At 35.4% G+C, this 26554-nt stretch overlaps 1 protein-coding gene across 1 annotated transcript; it reads left to right on the top strand.

Moving 5' to 3' along the window:
* The first annotated feature begins 841 nt into the window (after nt 1–841).
* LOC140140318 (histamine N-methyltransferase-like) lies at nt 842–26554 on the top strand. The gene is made up of 4 exons (XM_072162091.1): nt 842–959; nt 19056–19290; nt 24309–24623; nt 25417–26554. The coding sequence occupies exons 2-4, from the start codon at nt 19071–19073 to the stop codon at nt 25803–25805; spliced, it is 924 nt and encodes a 307-aa protein (XP_072018192.1). The 5' UTR covers nt 842–959; nt 19056–19070; the 3' UTR covers nt 25806–26554.

Below are 26554 nucleotides of genomic sequence, written 5' to 3'. Positions count from 1 at the left end.
CATTTTAACCAGTTTACATAGCCAATAATGTGCTATTTTTAATACAGCAACGAAGGAAATTTATGAGTACACGAAAGTGCTCTTCCTCATCAAAGGATTAAAGTTCTGCTGTCGAATTGCTGGAGTCTGGTTTAATATAAAACAACACATCTGTCAAATACAGTGGAGCAGTGTCGAAAGAAGCCTGTTTCCTGGAGAAAGAGTGATTGGTGAAAGAATCACCATTTTTGGAGAAAGCAGCGCAAGGAGTTAAGTGTTTGGAGAAAGCAACACGTGAGGATTTTATTCGCAAGGATATTTATAAACACAAGTGTACAATGGACTTCGCTGATTTTCGCAGGATAAGGATATATACATCAGCCGTCCAGAACATTTCAAGAACTCTATGATCACCAACAAGAAGACTGCTGGTTATTAATTTTAAAACTGTGATTGTGTGATATTGTGTATGCAATTGTTGTTATATGTACCAATCATATTTTACCTTCAATTAAAGACTTAGATTTTGTTAGCTTAATCAATCAGTGTATGTGTGTTGTGCATTCGTGTGAATTTGGGTAAAAGGTGATTTTGGCCTTGAGTCAGTCCGACTCGTAACAGTAGGCCTATCAAAAAACTGAATCTATAAAGTTCATGAAAATTTAAGCTTAAATGAAAAATGAACTCTTAATTAATAAACTAACAGCAACAGAAAATGAAATATATTGTCACTCGGGGTAGAAAACATCCTCTGAAAATGTTCATTTCACCGTGCTTTTCAATGGGGAGCTGATTTGGTGGCCTGCGCCCTTCAGCATGTTCAGTGCACTTGAACCCGGAAAAGGTAGGATCATTCCGCACGTGCCGGTCGAAAGTCAGGGTTCAATGACGCTGTGTTATACCGTGTAATAATAATACATTTGTTACCTCGGAAACCGTATGGAAACCACTGCTTGAAAAACGATACGAAGTCAACACAGGTGAGACAATAATACCTTTAAGGTGTCTGGTCTTCTCATGACACAGTTTTCTGACATACGATAAGAACATTCTGATTTAAGAGTTCCACGATCAGCATGGTCGAATCGGATAAATCAGTAATGCCCAGTTCAATTTTAAGAATCAAGCGCAGTCATGGCAGTATTGTAGTCGAGCCTGCCGGCATATCCGAGACCAAGACAGAGACTGAGACCAGGCAGTCCGAGACCCAGACCCAGACCAAGACCTGGTCACGGGCAGGTGATATAAAGTTGATATCACCTGCCCATGTAATGATGATAAGTAGTATAAATTTCGACAATGGCGTAGCGACGGGGGGGCAGAGGGGGCTTCGCGCGCATTTCTTCAGCACAAAATCATTCGCGTGCTCCGCTCGCACTTGTTTCAAGAATTGTGGAGGGGCGCCATTATGTATCCTTAGCCCTAGGCGCCACAACCCCTAGCTACGCCACTGTATTTCGATGCAACCATAGTGAGAGCTTTAGATTCCATTCTGTATCCTATGATTTTATATAAACAAATATGTAATATGGATAATAATAAGTCACCAGGTTTATATAAATTCAATGTAATACTACTCAAATTGGCTGCACCTTATGTGTCTAAATCACTTGCTCATATATGTAATATTTCTTTAAGTAGTTCCAAACTTCCTAATGAGTGGAACAAAGCTAAAGTTACTCCAGTTTTTAAATCTGGTGATAAGAATAATGTAAGCAATTATAGACCAATTTCAGTCTTGCCAATTATTTCAAAGAGTATTGAAAGAAATGTTTATAACCAATTATATGATTATCTTTGTAGTAGAAATATCCTTTCTGATTCGCAATCTGGTTTTTTAGATCCAATCATTCCACAACAACAACTTTACTAGATGTACAAAAGCTTACAAAATTATATTCTTAATAATATGGACAATGGTTTTGCAACAGTTGGATCTAAAAAAGGTTTTTGATATGGTAAATCATGAAATTCTAATTAATATACTTGATGATTATGGTATCAAGGGAAATGAACTTGATTGATATAAAACATACCTAAGTAAAAGGGCTCAAGCTGTGCATGTGAATTATTTACTGTCAGATTTCGAAACTTATAATACTGGAATTCCTCAAGGCTCCATTTTGGGCCCTCTGATATTTATAATTTTTTTTTATAATTGTTTACCTGATGTTGTAACTTGTAAGGCAGTACTGTATGCAGATGATACTTCTCTTATGTGTAAAGCAAAAAATGCAGATGTCCTAAAAGTGCATCTAGAATCGAACCTAAAAGCTGTTGTTAACTAACTGGTTTAAAGCTAATAAGCTCACATTAAATACTGGGAGCACGTGTGGCCGAGTGGATAAGGCGCCCGACTCATAATCTATAGGTTGTGAGTTCGAGCCCCGCTCGTGCCAACGTGTTGTGTCCTTGGGCAAGGCACTTTATCCGCATTGCCTACTGCACTGGGGGATGTGGTTGGGTTGAATTGGATGTTTGTATAGTTGTTTGTTTCAATGTTGCGCTGATTAAGCTGCTGCCTGCAAATTGCATTGTGTCTGTTTAGGTGTGTTTAATGTACAGTTCTAGCAATTTGACCTGCGGGTCACCATTAGAGTTTGAAATAAAAACCTTCCTTTAACCTTCCTTTACTGACAAAACCAAGTTTATGATTTTTGGAACTAATCATACACTCAATCATTACGATGACATAACTCTCACATTTGATGACAAATTTATTGAAAGAGTTGATGTTTTTAAATATCTTGGTATTACGTTTGATAGTAATATGTCTTGGTCATCACATATTGATTGTGTATCTGGAAATGTTTCCAAGAGAATTGGTGTTGTAAAACGTGCAAAGTATTTCCTTCCTCATAAAACCTTAGTTATATGCTCTCTAATGCACTTATAATTCCACATTTTGACTATGCCAGCAGTGTTTGGTCTTAGGCCGTATGCAGACTTTTTATTAGACGTAAAATATTTGATGTAACATATCTACGTTATTTAATCTATTGCCATTCTATTTCCAGTAATGTTTAAGTTCTAACGAATGTTTGATGACGTAAAATCGATAATATATTTCTATAAGAGAGAAATAAGAGTGGTTCAAATGCTAAAAAATGCACTCTGAGATCTCTATGATGCGCCTTTGATCATGATGATCCATGGTGCAAGTTGCATAGCGTTATCCATTATTCCTGCCATATGTATGGAATTTGAAAAAAAAATAGATCGATCCTCCCGCCCGAAAATGTCCATTTCAAAAGGAAAAATATATGCACTTAAGGTTAGACTGTTGCGATTTGGTAGTTCACATCATCTTGCCAATGGTAGTGAGCTTTGGCAAAAATTCCACTGGTTATTTCATAGCGAGTGTGTAGAAGAATTCAAATATCACAGATATACTTTTGTAGGTCTTGTGGTTCTTGAGTTATGTTGTAAAGAAGGCTGGAACAACGACACTTTTGTAAAACGTACATAACTCATTAACAACAATAAATCAAGCAAGTTTTTTAAAGTGTATGATTTGTAGAATGAACTTTTGCAAAACATCAAAGTGTTATTTTTCAATAATATATTGATTTAGATATTGAAAATCGATATTTTATTCATAGGCCTATATAATTTCAAGATACTCTTTTCCCAGTATTCACAACATGTTTAAAATGTTAGAGAACATTTTCCCAAAAAGTTATATTACGCTTTAATAACTTATAATGTGGACTTCAGGAAATATTTTAAAATAACTATTATAAAAAATATTTAAATTTATATTTATTAATATTTATTTTGTTAATGTTAAATACTTTCTGCCAAACTATATTAAATGTTTTGTCAATTTTAAGGTGGTACTACACCCCTGATAAATGTTGTGATTAATTTTGCATTTTTCTCAAAAATAACTACACACTGGTAACAAAGTTATGTATATTATAGGGCAAGGAATCCAATTACTTCACTGAAATTTCAGTGTTTCAAGACAAGTGGTTCATTATTAAGATATAAGGTACATTTAAGCGGTACCTCTTTTCTTATCATAAATAACGTACCGCTTGTCTTGAGTCACTGGAATTCCAGTGTAGTAACTGGATTCCTTGTCCCTATAATATGCGTAACTTTTGTTACCAGTGTGGGTTTTTTTTTGAGAAAAATGCAAAAATAGTCACAAATTTATCAAAGGGTGTAGTACCATCTTGAAATAACAAATGAACCTTATTGTAAAATATTATGAAAATGCTTCAGAACCTTTACTAGAGTTGACATTTTAACATACCGTATCTGGTAACCTTTGTGGGTCAATTCAATTCAATTCAATTTTAAATAATACAATAACATGATATACATTAGAATGAGATGTACACCAATATTACAGTGTTATACAATAATATTTTATACAGAAAATGGCAACATTTTGATGCAAAATAAAGACAATAATAATGAATGAATTAATATTTTATCAAGAAAATAAGTACATTCTGATACTAAATGAATATTTCAACTGCATACATAATTAATAATAATACCTATAGGACACTGCCTGTGTAACGCCAAAATATATAGTAGGCCTACATAAAATTTAGTACATAGGCCTATGAAAGTAAATAATAGACCAACTACATCCAATATTATATTGATCTCACGTAAGTAACAATAGTAACTTATAAAGAACGTATAGGCCTACTCAGTAAAACCAAAATATGATATCTGTATCTGCAGGGATAATATAGACGAATCCAATTTCACGCATTCCTACACCACAATGGCAGCTATAGCTGGGTCCCCGTCGAGTCCATCCCACCTAAAATTAAAAATTTGAATCTAGTAAAGAAATGATGAACTCCCAGACTTCTAGACCAAGTAAATAAATACATAAGGTCATTTAAAAGACTAATACTTGCTTAGAATGATTGTAAATGTCGAAAAAAAAGAGGGGGGGGGGTAAATACACCCCTACTTTGCGATTGTTTTTGCCCACTCTCATTTTTTAACCGACTTTCATTAAAAAATAATTTAAAAAAAGGTGTCAAAATTCTCAGGAGGACGAAACACTTCAAATGAAACTTGTAGGTAAAATGTTTGAAGCATTTCAATTTTTTATTATGTAACACAAAGGTACCCTAGTTTTATGACACAGGACCATATACACTCCTAAGTTGGAGCCAGACGTATAGGGTATGTGCGCATACGGTTTGTTTCTTAGTCTTGACGTAGGTGTTGACGTATATGTGTGTTGTTTTTCAGGTTTTAATAGAGTGGGATAAAAATACATGCATGCACTATACACGTGTGTTGAAATTTTCAAGAAAAATTACGAAGTCCCTAAATGTGTGTTGAAATTTTTTGAAAAAATTACTAAGTCCCAAAATGTGTGTTGTTTTTCAAGTTTTAATAGAGTGATGTAAAAATACATATGCATGCACTAATACACGTGTGTTGAATTTTTAAAGAAAAATTACTAAGTCCCGAAATGTGTGTTGAAATTTTTTGAAAAATTTTCTAAGTCCCAAATTGTGTGTTGTTTTTCAGGTTTTAATAGAGTGGGATAAAAATATATATGCATGCACTATTCACGTGTGTTGAAATTTTTCTGAAAAATGACTAAGTCCCAAAATGTGTGTTGAAATTTTTTGAAAAATTTTCTAAGTCCCAAATTGTGTGTCGTTTTTCAGGTTTAAATAAAGTGGGGTAAAATACATAATGCACTATATAATACGTGTGTGTTGAAATTTTCAAGAAAAATTACTAAGTCCCGAAATGTGTGTTGTTTTTCAGGTTTTAATAGAGTGGGATAAAAATACATATGCATGCACTATACACGTGTGTTGAAATTTATCTGAAAATGACTAAGTCCCAAATGTGTGTTGAAATTTTTGAAAAATTTTCTAAGTCCCAAATTGTGTGTCGTTTTTCAGGTTTAAATAAAGTGGGGTAAAATACATAATGCACTATATAATACGTGTGTGTTGAAATTTTCAAGAAAAATTACTAAGTCCCGAAATGTGTGTTGTTTTTCAGGTTTTAATAGAGTGGGATAAAAATACATATGCATGCACTATACACGTGTGTTGAAATTTATCTGAAAAATGACTAAGTCCCAAAATGTGTGTTGAAATTTTTTGAAAAATTTTCTAAAGTCCCAAATTGTGTGTCGTTTTTCAGGTTTAAATATAAAAGTGGGGTAAAATACATAATGCACTATATAATACGTGTGTGTTGAAATTTTCAAGAAAAATTACTAAGTCCCTAAATGTGTGTTGAATTTTTTTGAAAAAATTACTAAGTCCCAAAATGTGTGTTGTTTTTCAAGTTTTAATAGAGTGATGTAAAAATACATATGCATGCACTATACACGTGTGTTGAATTTTTTTTTTTTAAATTACTAAGTCCGAAATGTGTGTTGAAATTTTTGAAAAATTTTCTAAGTCTCAAATTGTGTGTTGTTTTTCAGGTTTTAATAGAGTGGGATAAAAATACATATGCATGCACTATACACGTGTGTTGAAATTTTTCTGAAAAATGACTAAGTCCCAAAATGTGTGTTGAAATTTTTTGAAAAATTTTCTAAGTCCCAAATTGTGTGCCGTTTTTCAGGTTTAAACTAGAGCGGTTCTCGGCTTTCGCGGTTCTCGGCATTCGCGGTTCTCGGTAGTGTGGGTTGGTCCGTATGTGACGTTTCTGTTCAGAACCTTGTGTGACCCCCCAAGAAAAAAAATCATCCGCCACCACTGGTTATAACAAGGGCCTTGTAAATGCAACTGGTGAGACAGAGCCTCCCATGACGTTTGCGTTTTCAGTCTTTCAGTTCCCTAACACGTACAAAGTTTATCATTAGGCCTACCAAGTATTGTATGTCCTATAATCTCTTATGTATGACATGGATCTTTACCATGATTGTGCAAGCCAAAAAATATCATTTCAATACCCCAAACATGCGTTAAAAAAGACCATGTTTTACACATGCAACCTCAAGTTTAGACATATAATTTAATTTGGCCTAAACCCTCATGCACGGGAAAAATCATGCCGCCACCACTGGTTATAACAAGGGCCTTTTAGGGTGCACACCAGTAAATAACCCCCCACTGACTTTCTGTACAGACAGGGGCCGGGAAAACAACTCAGTTCTTCAAAACTTCACCTTTCTGCAAGCAGAAGGTCAGATGAAGACATCCATTGTAAAAATTAATATATATGGAGTTTAGGATTTTTTTCCAGAAAAATAATAATTGTGAATAGACCAACCTATAACCCATACAGCTAACGCCACCTCACAAACAGCTTGGTGTTTCTGAAATGTAACACATTTTGAAAGTTTAGCCAAATCGTCATAAAAAGTCGGATCCTGCTAAATTTTCACAGACAATCTAATTTACAGGCCTAAATGAGGATTAAATATGAATCAGGGCCTAATAGTTGCCTTTTAAGCCTTTTTTAATGTATTACATTAAGTCATATTGCACATTTCCTCGTTTCAAATACTAGTACTGATTTTTTCCTTCCAGGGTGTAGCTACACTTCTCCGTACTCCACTTGCCAATTGTGCTTCTGTCTATTACATTTAAGCTTAAGGGCTGGGGTATGAACGTTTGGACAGTATTTATTTTGGGACATTAGAGCACATCAGACATATCGAATTGCATTCTGAATACGAAGAATGTCATTCTGATATCAAATAATTTTGCCTTTTGAAATTCGCAATTTAATACACATTGTATGGCAAATCATTAAAAATTGATATTTTTGATATTTAACAGTACTTGAAGTAAACTTTATAAATCTGATGATTTATACTTAAAGTGGATGTAGGTGGGATGAAAAGCCGACGATCAATTGAAAATTTTGACCTTTCGTATTGAAGATATGGATTTTTTTCCCAAAACACCAAAAAAAATAGGTCTTTTGGGGAAAAAAATCCATATTTTCAATATGAAAGGTCAAAATTTTCAATTGACCGTCGGCTTTTCCTCCCTGCTACATACACTTTAAGAATATATCATTAGATTTATATAACTTACTTCGAGGACTGTTATATATCAAAAATTTGAAAAATATCAAATTTTTATAATTTGTCATAAAATTTGTATTATATTGTGATTTTCACAAAATGAAAATTATTTGATATCAGAAAGACATGCTTCGTATTCAGAATGCAATTCGATAGGTCTGAGGTGCTCTCATGTCCCACAAAAAATACTGTCAAACGCAATACACGCTCATTTTAGATCCCTTAAAACTCTGATTCAATTATTTGTGCACAATTGATAGATTTTCACATCTGATCTTTTCAGTCATCGTACTCCCTCTGTTTGTTAGCTTCCCAAGTGGACTACTGACTTTGGATTGCGGATAACATTTTAACACGGGATTCTATATATTATGGAGAGTTAGGCCAATTTCTGGCCTAACTAAAATTGGGCTTTTGTTTACGAAATGAGACAATAGTCTGCTTATTGTTAACCAGCATTCTTGAAAATGAGAAGCATAATGATTACACTCTTAACACGGTTTGGAAATAATTTCTTCATATTTTTTGGTGTTATCTGTCGTTTACATATCCTTCCTAAAACACAAAAGTGCGAATATTTCCAAACACCTAAATTAGCTAAAAATTTTGGACATGTTACAAAACTATATTTTCTAGAATTTCAGAGAATACTTTAAATATTGGCCGGTTATTTTTCACACAGTGACGTTAACTAGGCAATTGCCTATACTTCTAACATACAAGTCATTGCATGTTTTTGAAATTACCTTGAGTCTATAATTTTAACCACAGCCCTCACGGTCACTGTAGTTAGTATTCGATATTTGTTATTCCCAAAAACTTGACAAGAGTTATAATACAAGAACAACATTTTTTTTTTTTTTTTTTTTTTTTTTTCCCCTTTGTCAAGAGTTTCGTTTGGCAGTTGTTTTTGTTACTACACTGAACCAAAACTAATAAAATTATTAAATTTCTTATGCACGTTTATATGCAAATGTATGAAAAACAGTGATGTGTCCGGGGGGGGGCTTTGTGCGCTGAAGCCCCCGCAATTTATTTAAAATATGTAAAATCAGCCGGTTTTTGGCGATTTTAGCCATTAAGCCCCCCCCCCCCCCGCATAAATCTGAAAGCCCCTCTGGGCCCCACTGCAAAATCAATGGAGAGAAACTATACTACCTTGTTTCTTAATAAAATGTAACGGGGTACATCAGGCAGTTAACTATGAGAGCCAAAAAGGCCTCAAATTGAGCAAAGAAAGACATTAATTTTCACGTGCATTTCAACCAAGACGCTCCGGGGTACATCAGGCAACTATGAGAGCCAAAAAGGCCTCAAATTGAGCAAAGAAAGACATTAATTTTCACGTGCATTTCAACCAAGACGCTCCGGGGTACATCAGGCAACTATGAGAGCCAAAAAGGCCTCAAATTGAGCAAAGAAAGACATTAATTTTCACGTGCATTTCAACCAAGACGCTTCATTAGTGGTGTGCGCCCTTAATGTCATATTATCATGACCGTTTTATTTTGTTTTATGTTAAGTATAATGTCATATTACATGTTTCACATTTGTACGATTTTTAAATAATTCTTTATCATGTTTATAGGACATGCTCTGTTATATTTTTATATCCTCTTTTCATTCTTGAAAAGATAGATCATGCTTTTTATTTCACCCATTGGGTATTTCTTTATTAATTTGTGTTTATAAGTCAAGTCAAGTCAAGTCAAGTAAAACTTTATTGATCCACAAGGGAAATTACACTCATGAGTGCTCATACATACAAAACATATAATTACAACAAAATATCATATCATATCAAAAACACAGTGAAAAAGATGAAGCTCTGTCAATTAGGCCTACATGTTACTAAGAACGGCGCCCCGAGTGTAGTTTAATAGAGTTATGAAGTCTAATAGCTTATGGCGATTTCAAGTGGGATAATAACTCCTGGATGACGTAAGCATAATGTTGATAGATTTAAATATCATTATAAATAGGCACTTAATAATAATGATATTGAAATAAATTGATAAATTAATAGATAAATAAATAAAAGATATATAAGCCTAGATAAATAATAAATAAACGATAAACTAAGAGTAAATTGCAAACATTAAATATCTTAGAGCAAATGAGCATTTAATAATTTTTTGTGACAAATATTTAGCCCCTTCTTGTACGTTTTATCATTATTTTATCTTTTACTAATTCTTTTTTGGACATGCTCGCTTATTTATTTTTTATGTGTTCCTCTTATCATTTGTGAAGTATTTCTTTATTTTTGTTTTAGTACAAGTGATCACTGAGTATGTTTAACTGTGGAAATATCGGTAGATAAGGTGTTTTTTATTTCACCCTTGAGTATTATTTATAAGTGTATCAACATACATTTCACATGTCATGATTTTTCATTGTTTTATTTTAAAGCAATTCTTTATTGGGGTGCATGCTCTCATATATTAGGTGGTTTTTTTTTTTTATGTTCCTCTTGTCATTCTTGATAGATGGCTGTTTATTTATGTCGCGTGTTAAGTATTTTTTATTTTTGGTCGAAGTGTATAATTATCATCAGACACATGTCACATTTTTATGTATGATTTTGCATTATTTAATTTTAAATTATATAATTTTTTAAACGTACTAACGTAGTTCTTTATTTTTGTTTCTGTGAATATCATCCGAAAAGTAGGCCTTCTGCACATTATGATTTTTCCTTGCTTTATTTAACTCTTTACTGGGGTGCATGCTCTCTGCTGGGTTTTTTCATGTTCCTCTTATCATTATTGACAAGATAGCACCTGCTGTACGCTGTTTATTTATTTCGCCCTATACTTTTGTTTTTAGATTTTGAAGTTTATATCATGATAGCACACGCTATGTTTTTATACCAACCGCGTTGTCTTTTTGAAAATAGTTCTTGTTTCAAATCCTGGTCCGCAATGTCAACATTTAGTTCGTTCATAAAATATGGCTATTTATTTATGTCGCGTGTTAAGTATAGTTCTTTATTTTTTGCTCGAAGTGTATAAATATCATCAGACACATGTCACATTTTTATGTATGATTGTTCATTATCTAATCTTAAATTATATAATTCTTTAAACTTAGTTCTTTATTTCTGTTTCAGTGAATATCATCCGAAAAGTAGGCCTCTGCACATGATGATTTTTCCTTGTTTTATTTAAACTCTTTATTGAGGTACATGCTCCTCTTATCATTATTGACAAGTCAGCACCTGCTGTACGCTGTTTATTTATTTCGCCCTCATTTTCTTTACTTTTGTTTTTAGATCTTTAGTTCTTTATTTTTGTTTTTGTGAATATCATCCGAAAAGTAGGCCTTCTGCACATTATGATTTTTCCTTGCTTTATTTAACTCTTTACTGGGGTGCATGCTCTCTGCTGGTTTTTTTCATGTTCCTCTTATCATTATCGACAAGATAGCACCTGCTGTACGCTGTTTATTTATTTCGCCCTATACTTTTGTTTTTAGATTTTGAAGTTTATATCATGATAGCACACGCTATGTTTTTATACCAACCGCGTTGTCTTTTTGAAAACAGTTCTTGTTTCAAATCCTGGTCCGCAATGTCAACATTCAGTTCGTTCATCATATGGCTATTTATTTATGTCGCGTGTTAAGTAGTTCTTTATTTTTGCTCGAAGTGTATAAATATCATCAGACACATGTCACATTTTTATGTATGATTGTTCATTATCTAATCTTAAATTATATAATTCTTTAAACTTAGTTCTTTATTTCTGTTTCAGTGAATATCATCCGAAAAGTAGGCCTCTGCACATGATGATTTTTCCTTGTTTTATTGAAACTCTTTATTGAGGTACATGCTCCTCTTATCATTATTGACAAGTCAGCACCTGCTGTACGCTGTTTATTTATTTCGCCCTCATTTTCTTTACTTTTGTTTTTAGATCTTTAGTTCTTTATTTTTGTTTCTGTGAATATCATCCGAAAAGTAGGCCTTCTGCACATTATGATTTTTCCTTGCTTTATTTAACTCTTTACTGGGGTGCATGCTCTCTGCTGGGTTTTTTCATGTTCCTCTTATCATTATTGACAAGATAGCACCTGCTGTACGCTGTTTATTTATTTCGCCCTAAATTATTTCTTTACTTTTGTTTTTAGATTTTGAAGTTTATATCATGATATCACACGCTATGTTTTATACCAACCGCATTGTCTGTTTAAAGACAGTTCTTGTTTCAAATCCTGAATACAATGTCAACATTCAGTTCGTTCTCCTCACAATACGGTGCGATGTTATATAACTGTATATATAACAGGGTTGCCAAACCCGCGATGTAATAGGCCTAGGTCAATAGGATGAGTTTTGAAGATTTTCCACGCGACAATTTCCTGTCCTATAGACACCAATTGATGGTTAAGAAAAATATTGCATGACTTCTCAACATTGGCTTACGCGACTTCTGGTAGTTTTCTATCTCATAGAAACCAACGGTTGATAAAAAAAATATTGGGCGACTTTTCAATGATTTGACCCGCGGTTTGGTCTCATTTGTTTGGCAACCGTGGTCTGTGTTAACTTATGACTCATGATGACTCATCTGCTAAATTTGGCATGACGGGAAGATATGTCAATATAAACAAGGATGACGGGAAGTTATGTCAATATAAACGGGTTTATTATTTAAAATGTTTTAAAATGTTAGACACAAAGTAAAATTGCAAAACCTAATGCATGTTATTATATAATATCAGTGTAAAGTAAAAACGGTAAAGTTTGACCTTGACACACGCAATTTCTCCTAAAAGTGAATATATTTCGGTAAGAAAACAATTATCATAGACCATGTAGACAGGGACAATAGTCATAGGCGCAGTTCAGTCATCGTGCTTGCTTGTCACACATTGTCAAACCTATATGCTCTCTGGTAGAGGCGATATAATCGATATAGTCAACATCGTTCGTTGAATTCACGTTAAATTATCGCACCCAATCATGAAAGTGCGGCATGCACCAACGCCCAAAGTAGGTGTATTTGCACAGGAAAATTCCAGATTTGGGCTACAATAATGTCATTGTACACAGTTGTGTGCACTTGCCGGGGTCCTCTCTTTTTCGGCATTTTTCTCATTAAGTTAGGGTCCCGTTCAATTAAAAAAATAAACTGGTGTCTAGATGTAATCACAGTTAACACACCAGGAAAATTATAGAATATACAACAACCTAGTTACACCTGTAGACCGCGAACAAGCATGCACCTGGCCGTATCGCTTAGTGTTCTCCCTACGGATACTCCTAAGGGTCACACAATAAAGTGGGGTAAAATACATAATGCATGCACTATACATGTGTGTTGAAATTTTGCTGAAAAATGACTAAGTCCCTAAATGTGTGTTGAAATTTTTTGAAAAATTTTCTAAGTCCCAAATTGTGTGTCGTTTTTCAGGTTTAAATAAAGTGGGGTAAAATACATAATGCACTATAATACGTGTGTGTTGAATTTTGCTGAAAAATGACTAAGTCCCAAAAAGCGTGTTAAAATTTTTTGAAAAATTTTCTAAGTCCCAAATTGTGTGTTGTTTTTCAGGTTTTAATAGAGTGGGGTAAAATACATATGCATGCACTATACACGTGCGTTGAAATTTTGCTGAAAAATGACTAAGTCCCTAAATGTGTGTTGAAATTTTTTGAAAAATGTTCTAAGTCCCGAAATGTGTGTTGTTTTTCAGGTTTTAATAGAGTGGGATAAAAATACATGCATGCACTATACACGTGTGTTGAAATTTTCAAGAAAAATTACTAAGTCCCTAAATGTGTGTTGAAATTTTTTGAAAAAATTACTAAGTCCCAAAATGTGTGTTGTTTTTCAAGTTTTAATAGAGTGATGTAAAAATACATATGCATGTACTATACACGTGTGTTGAATTTTTTGAGAAAAATTACTAAGTCCCGAAATGTGTGTTGAAATTTTTTGAAAAATTTTCTAAGTCCCAAATTGTGTGTTGTTTTTCAGGTTTTAATAGAGTGGGATAAAAATACATATGCATGCACTATTCACGTGTGTTGAAATTTTTCTGAGAAATGACTAAGTCCCAAAATGTGTGTTGAAATTTTTTGAAAAAATTTCTAAGTCCTGAAATGTGTGTTGTTTTTCAGGTTTTAATAGAGTGGGATAAAAATACATATGCATGCACTATTCACGTGTGTTGAAATTTTTCTGAGAAATGACTAAGTCCCAAAATGTGTGTTGAAATTTTTTGAAAAAATTTCTAAGTCCTGAAATGTGTGTTGTTTTTCAGGTTTTAATAGAGTGGGATAAAAATACATATGCATGCACTATTCACGTGTGTTGAAATTTTTCTGAAAAATGACTAAGTCCCAAAATGTGTGTTGAAATTTTATGAACACTTTTCTAAGTCCCAAATTGTGTGTTGTTTGTCACGTTTAAATAAAGTGGGGTAAAATACATTATGCACTATAATACGTGTGTGTTGAAATTTTTCTCAAAAATGACTAAGTTCCAAAATGTGTGTTGAAATATTTAGAAAAATTTTCAAAGTCCCAAATTGTGTGTCGTTTTTCAGGTTTAAATAAAGTGGGGTAAAATACATTATGCACTATATATAATACGTATGTGTTGAAATTTTCAAGAAAAATGACTAAGTCCCAAAATGTGTGTTGACATTTTTTGAAAAAAATTTTAAGTCCCAAATTGTGTGTTGTTTTTCAGGTCTCTAAATGTGTGTTGAAAATCCCTAAATGTGTGTTGAAATATGTTGAAAAACTTTCTAAGTGTGCTTAATATAGGTATATGCATTGTTTTGTCCCGAAGGCACCGGTTGGAATTTGGAAACATCTTCCAGAAACACAAGAGTTGTCCCAATCGGAGATTGAGGGTGGAATTGAGCAGATGTTGAAGTACGGGGTTGGTGTGTGGGCAGGCGAGTGTGGGAGTTATCTAGACGGGTAGGGGATTGACAGGTTTGGTATTGTTGCATGGATGCGAGGTTAAACATGGCGTGTATTATCAAATTTGTTTTTATGTACGGTGGTGTTTTGTGTTTGTTTCACAGGGCGAATATTGTCGAGTTTTTTTTCCTTAGCAATTTGCAAAATTGCTAAGGTCTGTTTCTGTCAAGTTCTTTGTTTCTTTCTTTCTTTCTTTCTTTCTTTCTGTCAATCTTATAATGAGCCACCGTAGCCATATGCTTTGAGCCATGTTGACCATAGTTGGTCATTAGGACCATTGGGTGGGGGGACAAATGAAACAGGATCAACTTCAGGTCAAAGGTCATTCACTTCCGGTCAATGGCCAAAAACGTGATTTCACTAAAAATGCTACTTCTTCCACAAATTACACAGCACGATGATGGCACTTTGGTACATGCATCAGCTATACCCAGTGTCTAAAAGTTATTGTCCACAATCGGGGTCAAAGGTCATTAAGGGGATACTTCCGGTATATGACCAAATACCCTAAAATGCTGATGCTGTCGCAAATATATATAGTACAACAATGTTACTTAGTCATCAGGACCAATAGCTGGTGGCACAAATGTCACATGACCAACTCAAGGTCAAAGGTCATGGAAAGGTCATTATGGCCGAAAATGTTATTTCCTATTATTTTTACTAAAACTGCTACTCCTTACACGAATTACACAGTAAGATGACGTCACTTGACACATGCATTAGCCTTGAGGTCAAAGGTCATACGAAAGTCATTATGGCTGATGTGATTTTCTGTTCTGTTACTAAAAATTCTAAGTCATTCCACAAATTATAATATAGCTTGACATTACTTCTTCTATCGGGGTCAAAGGTCATTGGGGTCAAAGGTCATGTAGGTATTACTTCCAGTATGTAGCAAAATACCTTAGGAAGTTGCACTATAATAGCGCATGACCAAAGTTACACAGAAATATTTACATGAATATTGAATAATTTTTGGTTAGGCCGAATAAAAAAAAATCATGTTTCACGTCTTCTCCCGCTTCCTTTTTTGAGGTTTCTTCAATTTATATTTTTATTTTTTGAAATTCAGTTATAACTTTAAAAAAATATGTCTAGGGAGTAAAGATGCTTTCTATAGCCTTACTTTTGGAAGGTTTTGTGATAATTAGAGGAGGCCTATCTCGTTGAACAAGATATAAAAGAGGCCTCTTCCTTTTCCGGCATTATTGTGTGCGCTAAAACAGTTCTAATTATGGGTATTTGCACCAATTTTACGATAAAAAATAAAAAGCCCCCTCTTCCTCCTTTTTTTCAAACATGTTTTTTTTTTTAATTTTTTTTTTTACTTGGCCTTATCAAAATGATTTCACATACTGTAATATTATGGAAAATAATTATGTAATATAATTTATGATTATAATTATAATACCGGTACTACAAACATCTGTTCATATATGTATATTCCAATGAATTATACATATGCTGGACCTTTTGAACTTGCATATGCTATAGGTGAGCTAACAAATTAACCTTGGTCTCTAGCCAAATTCCAAAGTTATAGTGCATTTCAAAAAAGACCTCTCAGAAAATCAGCATATACTACTGCTTACATGCATTCATGCTATGTAGCTGGGCTAATTAGCTATATAGGCCTAGTTAATTAGCTATTGCTAAGGTCGCGTATATGTGTATGCGCAATTAGCTCTAGTTATGTACTATTGTGTTCGGTTTAACAGCAAAATTGCGTGTGCCCTAAATGTTGACGTATATGTGAAGTACTGCTGTTTTGAAGCTAGCTGGATCTTGGATTTGGATGATTGTGTATGGTTGAATTGTTCCAAACCATAGCAATAGAGAAATACGATTTTGAATATATCGCCCTGCACTACAACATTCACGCGGTACCTATGCATTGAACCATAGATGTCAAAGAAAGGCTGATCACTCGCACCTGTAACATTAGTGTCTTTGAAAAGAGCGGTATTGTATTCAATCTATGTTTGCTGACATACACAGGTGATTAGTGCAATCTGCTTGTAGTGCAAAAATTGTATTCCTCTATTGCTAGTTGTAGTTAATCTAATTATTACGTCACTTCTACGGCGAATACGCTGGCGAAGTGATGTAATAATCGGATTAACTACCATAGCAATAGGTGAAAACAATTTTTGAATATACCGCGCTGCACTGGTACGTTCACGCGGTACCTCTGCATTCGGTCATTTCAAATAATGAGTTTTAGTTTGGGTTTTGGTTTTGGTCACGTGGTTTCGTATTATCCTGCCTCAGCTCTTGAGTGACGTCATTATCGATATCTTTGTCTGAACCCTTTGTTAGAAACTTAAAATTTGTAGCAAGCCATTTCGGTTTCCATTTCAGTTTGTTATCTAATCGGAAATCAGGTTTGAAGTTACCTTGATCAAATTATACAAAAGAAGTTTTTTAATTTCGCAGTGCAATATTCAAGAGAAGAGAAGTCGCACAAGTCAATCTACATTTTAAAGCGTGATTTAGTTTTGGAAATAGCCAAGGCTTATTTCACTGTGAAAAAATATAGATCATCGAAATATTTCCACCGATATAAGAAAAGAATACCCTGAGAATAGACACTTGAGTGATACACTATCATACACTTCTCTATTTATATGTATATCACATGCATGCGATCGCTTTAATAGAAAGCTTTGACTTCCAATATCTAGGCTGGTTTAAATTGACTTTTATTTATTACTCGAGATATTATAAACACGAGAAGAGAAAGAGAGAGTGGGGAAGAGGGTGTGTAAGGGGGATGTATAAGGGGAGAGATGGGAGAGAACATTGGAAGTGGAAAGGCAAGGGGAGGAGAGCTCGAGATAGAGGAGATATCGAATGTAGGGGGAGGAGAGGAGGGGGGAGAAGGAAACACTTTGGGAAGAGGAGGTTATATAGGTGGGGGAGAAGTGAGCCTAGATAAGAGGTATGGGTTGTGCTTACCGGAGAAAATAAACTAATTCATAATCAAATCATCTCCATCATCATGCATCATTTATGTTTCATACAAACAAACAAACCCCCCCCCCCTCAATATACGCGCATGATTTCTAGACCTAGAACTCGGGGTGTAATTATACAGTGACATGAAATTATGCCACCTACGACAGACTTATCTGAAGTAAGACTAAATCAGATTTCAAAGAGCATCATCAACTACCGCCCGCAGTGATAGATATCCGATAATAATTATGTTAGCACAATAGGGCATTATATATTTATGGTTATATACCGGTACCTTATACTGTGAACTCCCAGCACAATAGTGTTATGATTGCAGATCAGATCTGCTCTACTTTTTAATCCCTTGGTGTTTGGTTTCTGAACAAAAGAGAAACCAAAACTTATAATTTGAAATGAGGGATTCAACCATATCATGCTGATCACTCGCACCTGTAAGATTAGTATCTTTGAAAAGACCGGTATTGTATTCAATCTATGATTGCAGACATACACAGGTGATGAGTGCAACCTGTTTGTAGTGCAGCGGATGTTTTAAAACAAACTGCTAGTTAATTGTTACAAAACATTTTGTTTTTGTACTTTTTCATTAAAATAAAACCCAAATATGTAACAACAACGTCTTTTAACACCTCGTTTTTGTTAAATGCTGTCATCCTAGTAAATATATTGTCTATGTGCACTACACTAAATCCTTCCGCATTTTATAGTCCCGGTAAAAATTAGCGTTATGCAAAATATATCGGCGTCCCGGGGGAGCCGAATTTGAATGACTCTTGGTTGTGTTGATAAAAACAATAGAATAGGAGCTCAACATTACAAATCTGTTCAGAAAATGTTCCGAACAATATCATGGCTGGAACTGGCAAGGAGGCGCGAATGTCGGCTGAAATTCGTTATTTATAGCAATGTCAACCTTAAGATCCCTTTTGCGATACAACCTTTCAAAAATCATTCCTCGTGTACCAGTACTAATATAAAGCGCGGCGCTGCACCGTTAACTAAGTTATGGGTGAATAGACTTCAGTAGACTTTCAAACTTTCAGTCGTGGTGTACAAAGCACAACACTAATGAATGTGCTGCAAATACATGTACAATCTGTAAATGGTGTTGGTATAATGACTCGATAACTTTGTTCCATTTTTCTTCTCTTTTCTTTAAAGATTGGTTCCATTAGCATGGTCGACTCAGATATATCATCAACGCCTAGGCCAATTTTACAGGATCACTCACAAAAACAATTCAGTGACTACTCGGGGACAGGTGGCTATTTCGAAGCTGCGCAAACATGGATTGATGAGACATTCTGTGGGCACATCGTGGAGAAACTGGTAGCAAATATAGGTGACAGAACTGATGATAAACCGCTACGAGTTTTAGGTGTTGGGAGTGGGAGTGGTAAGTTACAAAGATATTCAACAATTGATCAAATTTTATATCAATGTTGGACAGCAGTTTCCATGATATTGCTGTCTTTGATATGCATAACTGGAGCGGGATTTTGGTCATGTGACTTAGATATGACGTCAGAGTCACATGACAGGATGACAGGTTGGTAGACGGCTGGTATGTCTATAATTATGAACTTTTCTTGATAATATGACTGAAGTGTCTTTGAAAAAAAAAGTTGTGGTATATTCCAGCACTGTGAGCCACAATGATCGCATCTTCAATGCCACCGTTCATTAACTTCCACTTAGCAACCATTGCTCAAATTTTGACCTCAAGTTGCGGAGAATGAGTTTTGTACCCAAGACATTGGAAGTTCAATTTATGAATTAACACGTCTATTGAGGTTAAAGAACTGGCCTGATAGATGAGAATCTTTGCGATCCTAGAACTGTAATTCGAGACCGAATTAAACAGACTAGTGTGCGTATGACGGTCATCAAACTGGTCAGCAACAGGTCAGCAACCAATCACGTATCGCCTTTGCCCTGACGTCAGACGCAAATTAGTATTTTTAATTCCATCTTAGATTATAATTATTCTGAGGTACCCCCCCCCCCTAGTTCTTCTCCCAAAACAATGCCAGAGTACTAAGTAGGCCTATTATAATAGAGGTTCTCCACGTTACTCATGGGAGACTTTTAACAAAAGGCGCTGGTTCCCGTAGTATTCCTCATTCAAACCAATTCAATGCACGACCTCGGAATTACCTGTATGACTTTGACGGGCTATGTTGAGCTACTGTCTGTCCAATTAACTTAGATACCCAGTATTTATTACTTGAAAAAATATCCACTTTCAAAGAAAGTCATGAAAGAAAAGTGTTAACATTTGCTGAGACCTAACGGGATTTTTGTGTTTCCAAAGCATAGAGTGAGAGTTTACCTGAAATTCTATTGAAATTGGAAGGTTTTTCTCAACACTTTAAAAATAATCCGGTAGAAGTTGGGTACCATTATTTTGGAAGGTCACATTATACAGATTTGTAAGTATGGTGATTTTGGATAGTAAATGGATGAATAGTAAATTAATTACACTCCTCGCCAAAAACATTTGTTCAATATAATTCAGTTCATAAAATACAGACAGTGTTTCTTATTGGCTTATTTATTCTTAGTGTATTAACTCAGTGATCTCAGCTGTCCCTCAGCCAATTACAACAATTCGGCGTGGTATTTGAATCTTCTTCTGTGCATGCTTGTGGCTTGGACCAATTCTATAATAAATACAAATTGTATGCCCTATGAATGTTTTGATGTTATTGGTGAGGAGCAACGCTCTGCAGGGTCTATTGTTCTATTGTTTCCTATTAGAACGCTGACATATTGGAAAATGTTGCCAATCAATATTCATGAGAGTGTACATTCGACGTCCAGTTTGCGAAATTGGGTGAGTTGTGTTTGGTAGGTGTGAAATACAGCTGACTGGGCGTTTTAATTACGTAACGAATAAAGGCATTGACATCGTCGAATGGCTGCCCAGTGCTGTTATGCGTTTAGTTATTATATAGGCCTAATAATTATTATTAAATGTATTCATCATTCCTTTCTTTTTCCTTCTCTGTACTTATTCTTTCCTAGACCTACACTGTCTTTATCACTCCCTCGCTCTCATTGTCCCCTCTCACCCTCCCTCTCTCATTCCCATCATATTCTTATAGTTCTATTTATCTACTTGTCTTTATTATATCTTTTTATTTCTGCCTTCCTCCAGCCCTCTCCCATTCTCCATATCCCCTCCTCCCTTCTTCCTCCCTCCTCCCCTCCCAAGACTTCTTACAGAGGTGAATCTGCTCATTACCAACCCCCTACCCTCTTTGGGCACGCCACTATACCAATCTCCTTCTTAAAATAAAATAAAATTAAATTACATTAAATTAAAATGGAAATTTCTTAAAAACAACCTTTATAGGCCTATACTTATATTTACATGTATACGTATAGCGATTACCATTATAGTGTAATACAGATATATGGACTGGACATGGCAGCCTTCATACATTCTAATGTGTAATCGATCACCAAGAGCATTCAATTTATTTAAATGAAACGCCTATCGTCAGGTGGGTGGTAAAGATGATTGCATCGACAGCTAAAGCCTCCTTATAGTCTTCAGACCCACACAAGCACACATTTGTGATACATGAGTACAATGGTACCACTTTACACATGACTGCCCTTACACATGACTGTAGTGTGGTCACTTATTGATACCCGCCTGTTGTGTAGAGCGTTAATATGATGCCGGATCAGTGACCAATTTAATGGCGGAACCCCTTTCTTCGAAACAATGGTACCACTTTTATGAATAGCCTGTCGCAACTTCTAATCGGCATCAAAAGAACAAAAGATTATATAATCTATTGCGACTCTATTTCTATTAAAAGCTCTTTGGTGAGGAGTATAATCCACAATACACTCCAGACGCATATTAACTTGCCCTATCATTTGTTATAATGCACCAACTGTGACATCTTTTGAGTTATTGTGAATTAGTAAAAGCATCTGTTATTATTGCATCGATGATAAGGAACAAAGAAAAAAGGGTGGTATCACTGATCAATATGCATGATTACAATGTTCAAACACCCCTTACTGTAAATAAATTATCTCATCAAAAGTTTCAAGTCATTAGGAATATTCGCCTGGACCCAGATATCTTGCTGTAAATCGGTTCAAATTGAATAAAAGTAGACAAAGAAACATATTTTTTTCATAGCTTTACTAAAAATTTCTGTTAAGTCTGACAGTGTTTAGCAACTTTTCTTTCATGACTTTTTGCCAAAGTGAAAACTTTGTGAAATAAATCATAAAACCCGGGTGTCTAAGTTAATTGGACAGACAGTAGTCATGGCTAGTCATGGTTGCACATGCAGATACTTCTTTTGAAAATCCTAAACAAGGTATAGCAGTCGCTGATAGAATATGCAGCTTATAGAACACGGATATCCTCTATTCGAGGGTTAAGAATCAGAAAGCCATATGAAACAGGCCTGTATGTGACACACAAAGGATGATAGAATTCAATGATAGGTAAGAATATAAATTTTATCACGGAGAGTGGGATTAGAATCCTCAACATTATGGTTCCGTGTTCACTTGTTCCCATGTGACCTGCCACACAGACAACGAACCTTTGTCCTTTTTGCTTAGTGCCCGTATCCATAGGTTGTCTGTGTGGCAGGTCACCTGGGAACAAGTGAACACGGAACAAGGGCACACGCCACAAGGGAACAACCTATGGATACGGGGCCGAAGGCCCACTGTATACTTTTTACGGGGACTTTTTATTCGACGTAGGATATTCGATGTAACATGTCTTCTTTATTTATATCTTCCCATTCTATATCCAGTCACGTTTAACTTCTAACGAACATGGCGAACATTTGATTGATAATATATTTCCACCAGACTGCTGCTGCTGCTGCGTTGCCATAGTCCTCATAGAACCGTTGGCATTCTCTTGCGTGCTTTCTCTCTTGCCACAGCCATTCCACCATTAGTCCACATTCTGATGTTATCAATCCATCCTGTTTTCCTTCGACCTGGCCTGGCTTTTCCTTTTACTTCTCCTTCTATCGTTATCTGAACAATACTATCTGGACGCCGCTTCCAATGACCATACAGGGATAGGCCTATATTTCTTTTCTTCAGCTGACTGAGCAGACCTTGTTTCTCTGTGATACCCACTTTCTGACGGATCCATGCATTGGTTTTCCTATCTTTCCAACTGACCTGAAGCATTCTGCGCCATACCCACAGCTCAAACGACTCTATCTTCTTGATATCAACGTTGTTTTAGGGTCCAACTTTCTTCACCATACAGGGTATACTCCAGACAAGTGATCTCACCATTTGTTTCTTCAGCTTCAGGCTGATCGCTTTAGCCTTCCATAATCCTATTAATTGGCTGGTGGCATCTCTGGCAAGTGCTAGTCGAGCATTGATCTCCGGTGTAGAGTCGCCATCACACCCTACCATTGAGCCAAGGTATTTGAACCTTTCAACCTGCTTGATTGGCTTTCCACCCAGGGAGATTGTCTCTTTGCTACCATGGGTCATAACATGGGTTTTGGCTGCGTTAATATGGAGACCAAAGGTGTGACTGCACCTCTCCAACTCAACTGCTTGCTTCTCAAGTTCTACCATCGTGAACCAGACACCAGACATTCGACATCAAATATAATTGATTTTCCATCAACAAGTAGGCCTATTTTTTTATAAGATACAAATGAATTGAAATAGATTGAATAACGAATACTTGTTGAACGAATATTCTTCGTCGAATTTGTGGAGCATATAATGGCCCTTTAAAGCTATATTATAACATTTGCTGATGAGGATGCCCTCAATATTTTTCAAAATTCTGGGTTTTTTACGTGCTTTAGTAAACTAACATACCCTGCAAAAATCAAGACTTTAGGTGCTGTAGTTTTGTCGAAATTCGATATTTTCAATAAACCGCAGGAACCGTCGTTTTATTATTACGATGGAAATATTAGTCGAACGCGTACACGATGTGCATAACACAGTACGTACATGGCGTGCGGGCAGTCGATACATAATTATCAAAAGAGCCGACACGACTCACGCTCGAATGAGTGGCTCCCATTGGCGACATATGCGCTGGTTTTCTTTGTATTGCCCCGTCTGTTTGGGCCCAAATTAAAAGAGGACATATCTGACAGTAAAAACTAACATTTTATACCAAAACAATACAATTCTATTTCTTATGGAAATGTTATAATATGGCTTTAACGGACATGTACCCCCAATAGTATTGGATAGAAATTAAAATATGACATCACATTGAAAGACAACCGGTACCACGTCAATCAGACTCGGTGCCCTCTCCCCCACAAATCCGCTACGCTTTTGCAGTCTATTGCCTCCCTACATCATGTTGTGGCGTGTCTTCAACATCCAGTCTTCATTTGATAAAATCTGTATCTGAATATTTGTTTACAGGTGAAATTGAACTCATGTTTTTGAATAAGTTGCTGATCAAGTTTCCAAAGATTCATACCTGCGTCGTGGAACCCTGTGCAATTTCACTCGTCAAGTATCAGGCCAAAATCAAGGAGCATGCGCCGGACATTACATTCGATTGGCAAAATCATAAGTTCGACGACTTTGTGGAAAATCAGCAAGAAAACAGTCATAAGTACCACTTCATAAGTGCATGTAATTCTCTGTACTTTGCACAAAATCTAAATGAAGCACTACAAAGTCTTCACGATATGCTGGTACCAGGTGGAATTCTGTTAGTAACAATTACTGCAGGTGAGTTGATGAAAGAGAGAAAATGGGCTATTCCAGTTGAAATCCACACTACCCCTGTGGAAGATTTTGGAAATATCTTCCACAGTGGGAGTATGTTTGTCAAATGTAATTGGTCAGAGCTAATCAATTTGAAACCCATACTCCCCCTGTATTATGGCTTTACCTATATCATCCACAACTGGAGTGAGTATTTCAAATGGAAGTTACCCAATTGTCTATTCTATTCACAACTTATACTCCCTCTGTGGAAGACTTTAACTAAATCTTCCACAGGGGTAGTGTGGGTTTTAAGTGGAATAGCCCAATGTAAATCACCTCCCTGTTTCAACAATATCCCCATACTTCTCTTTCACTTTCCGTAAACGTTTCATGTATTACAAAAAACCGTTCCCCAAATAAACTGAGAAGATAAAAATAACTTCTTTTTAAAGATTTTTTTTTATCTGTAAAGATGAACAAAGTAGCTTGAAAATGACACCAGATTTGTATTTGCCCACGTATAAATCTGATGATATGGTGCCACGGATTCTTTAGATTGGAGGTTAATGGCTACGTATGATTTTCTTGTAGTTCAAATATCATACACGCGTCGTTTTATTTTACCCACGACCCCGAGGTGTGATGGGGTGAGTGTAGTCACAGTGTACATGTATTACAAAATTACAAGTAATACGGGTTTTCCTTCATTATTCTTCTCCTCCATCTCTTCTTCTTCCTCCTCCTCCTCTTCTGATTCGTATTCTTTGAACTTCTTCTTCTTCTTCTTCTCATCCTCTTCTTTTCTTTTTTTCAGAATACGCTGGTTTTGGAAAGCTGTGGAGAGCATTCCCCTATCTTAGACCTGTGACCTCATCACAGGATGGGTCATCAGGGACCACATCTCCCCCAAGACATCACCGGAACTCGGCCCATGTACACGATGCACTGCGTCAATTACAACTCCCATATCTCATAGATGCGTATGTGTGTCTTTACAAGATTACACATTGCTTTGATGAGGAAGAAAGTGAAGAGCGTAATCAAGCGATTGATTTTGTGACATATCCGATAAAATTAAGAGACCAGCCAAAAGATCTTTTTCAACAAGTATTGGCGTGTATCAAAGATTGTTCTGTTCAGCGTGGTAATGATTGGTTCTTTCAAGCAGAACACGTGTGCTTCTTCATTACCAAACCTACATAAAGTACAACTACACATTGCTATTATAAAAGCTATGGAACTCAAAATATACGTCATAAGAAACACGTAGACACAGAAATGTTTCTGCTTCTTTTTTTGGGTGGTGGTGGTCAAGTTGAGGAGTCTGTAATTGTTGCATTCTTCATAACTATTAAGTTATTAATTTGCCAAAGTTGAGGACTCTCTAATTGCAATTCCTCATAATTAATTAAAAATATGTGTGAAAGGCGCAATATTTAGTACTGAACAGTACACAGAAGAACAGTACAAACTAGAGGACCTTATATTTGTCCACAAATACGGCTATACCCGCATATAATCCGTGAACACAAACATAGTCTATTTGCTGAGGACTTAAAATAAAGAAATTGTAAAAAGTCGCCCAACTGGGTGGAAAATGTAAAAAAACTGAAGTCCAATTCACAAGCTTTAATTTAATGTAGGTTGTGCTCTCGTAATAAAGAAATTGTAAAAAGTCGCACAATTGGGCAAAAAATATGTAAAACGTGAAAGTACAAGTCTCAAGCTTTAATTTGATATAGGTTGCCCTCTCGTATAACTTAAATTAAAGAAATTGTTAAAAGTCAACCAATTGGGCGGAGAATGTGTAAAAACTGAAATTTCAATTCACAAGCTTTAATTTAATGTAGGTTGCGCTCTCGTAGCACTAATAAAGAAATTGTAAAAATAAGTCGTCCAATTGGGCGGAAAATGTGTAAAACGTGAAAATACAATGCTTTAATTTGATGTAG

Source organism: Amphiura filiformis, chromosome 19 (genome assembly GCF_039555335.1).
Source record: "Amphiura filiformis chromosome 19, Afil_fr2py, whole genome shotgun sequence".
Taxonomy (NCBI): domain Eukaryota; kingdom Metazoa; phylum Echinodermata; class Ophiuroidea; order Amphilepidida; family Amphiuridae; genus Amphiura; species Amphiura filiformis.
Note: the sequence above shows the minus strand (reverse complement) of the source record. Positions and strands in the feature narration are given on the sequence as shown.

Coding starts and splice junctions, on each gene's coding strand:
- LOC140140318 (XM_072162091.1), top strand. CDS start 19,071: ATGGTCGACTCAGATATATCATCAACGCCTAGGCCAATTTTACAGGAT. Junction 19,291..24,308: donor AGGTGTTGGGAGTGGGAGTG/GTAAGTTACAAA, acceptor ATTTGTTTACAG/GTGAAATTGAACTCATGTTT. Junction 24,624..25,416: donor GTTAGTAACAATTACTGCAG/GTGAGTTGATGA, acceptor TCTTTTTTTCAG/AATACGCTGGTTTTGGAAAG.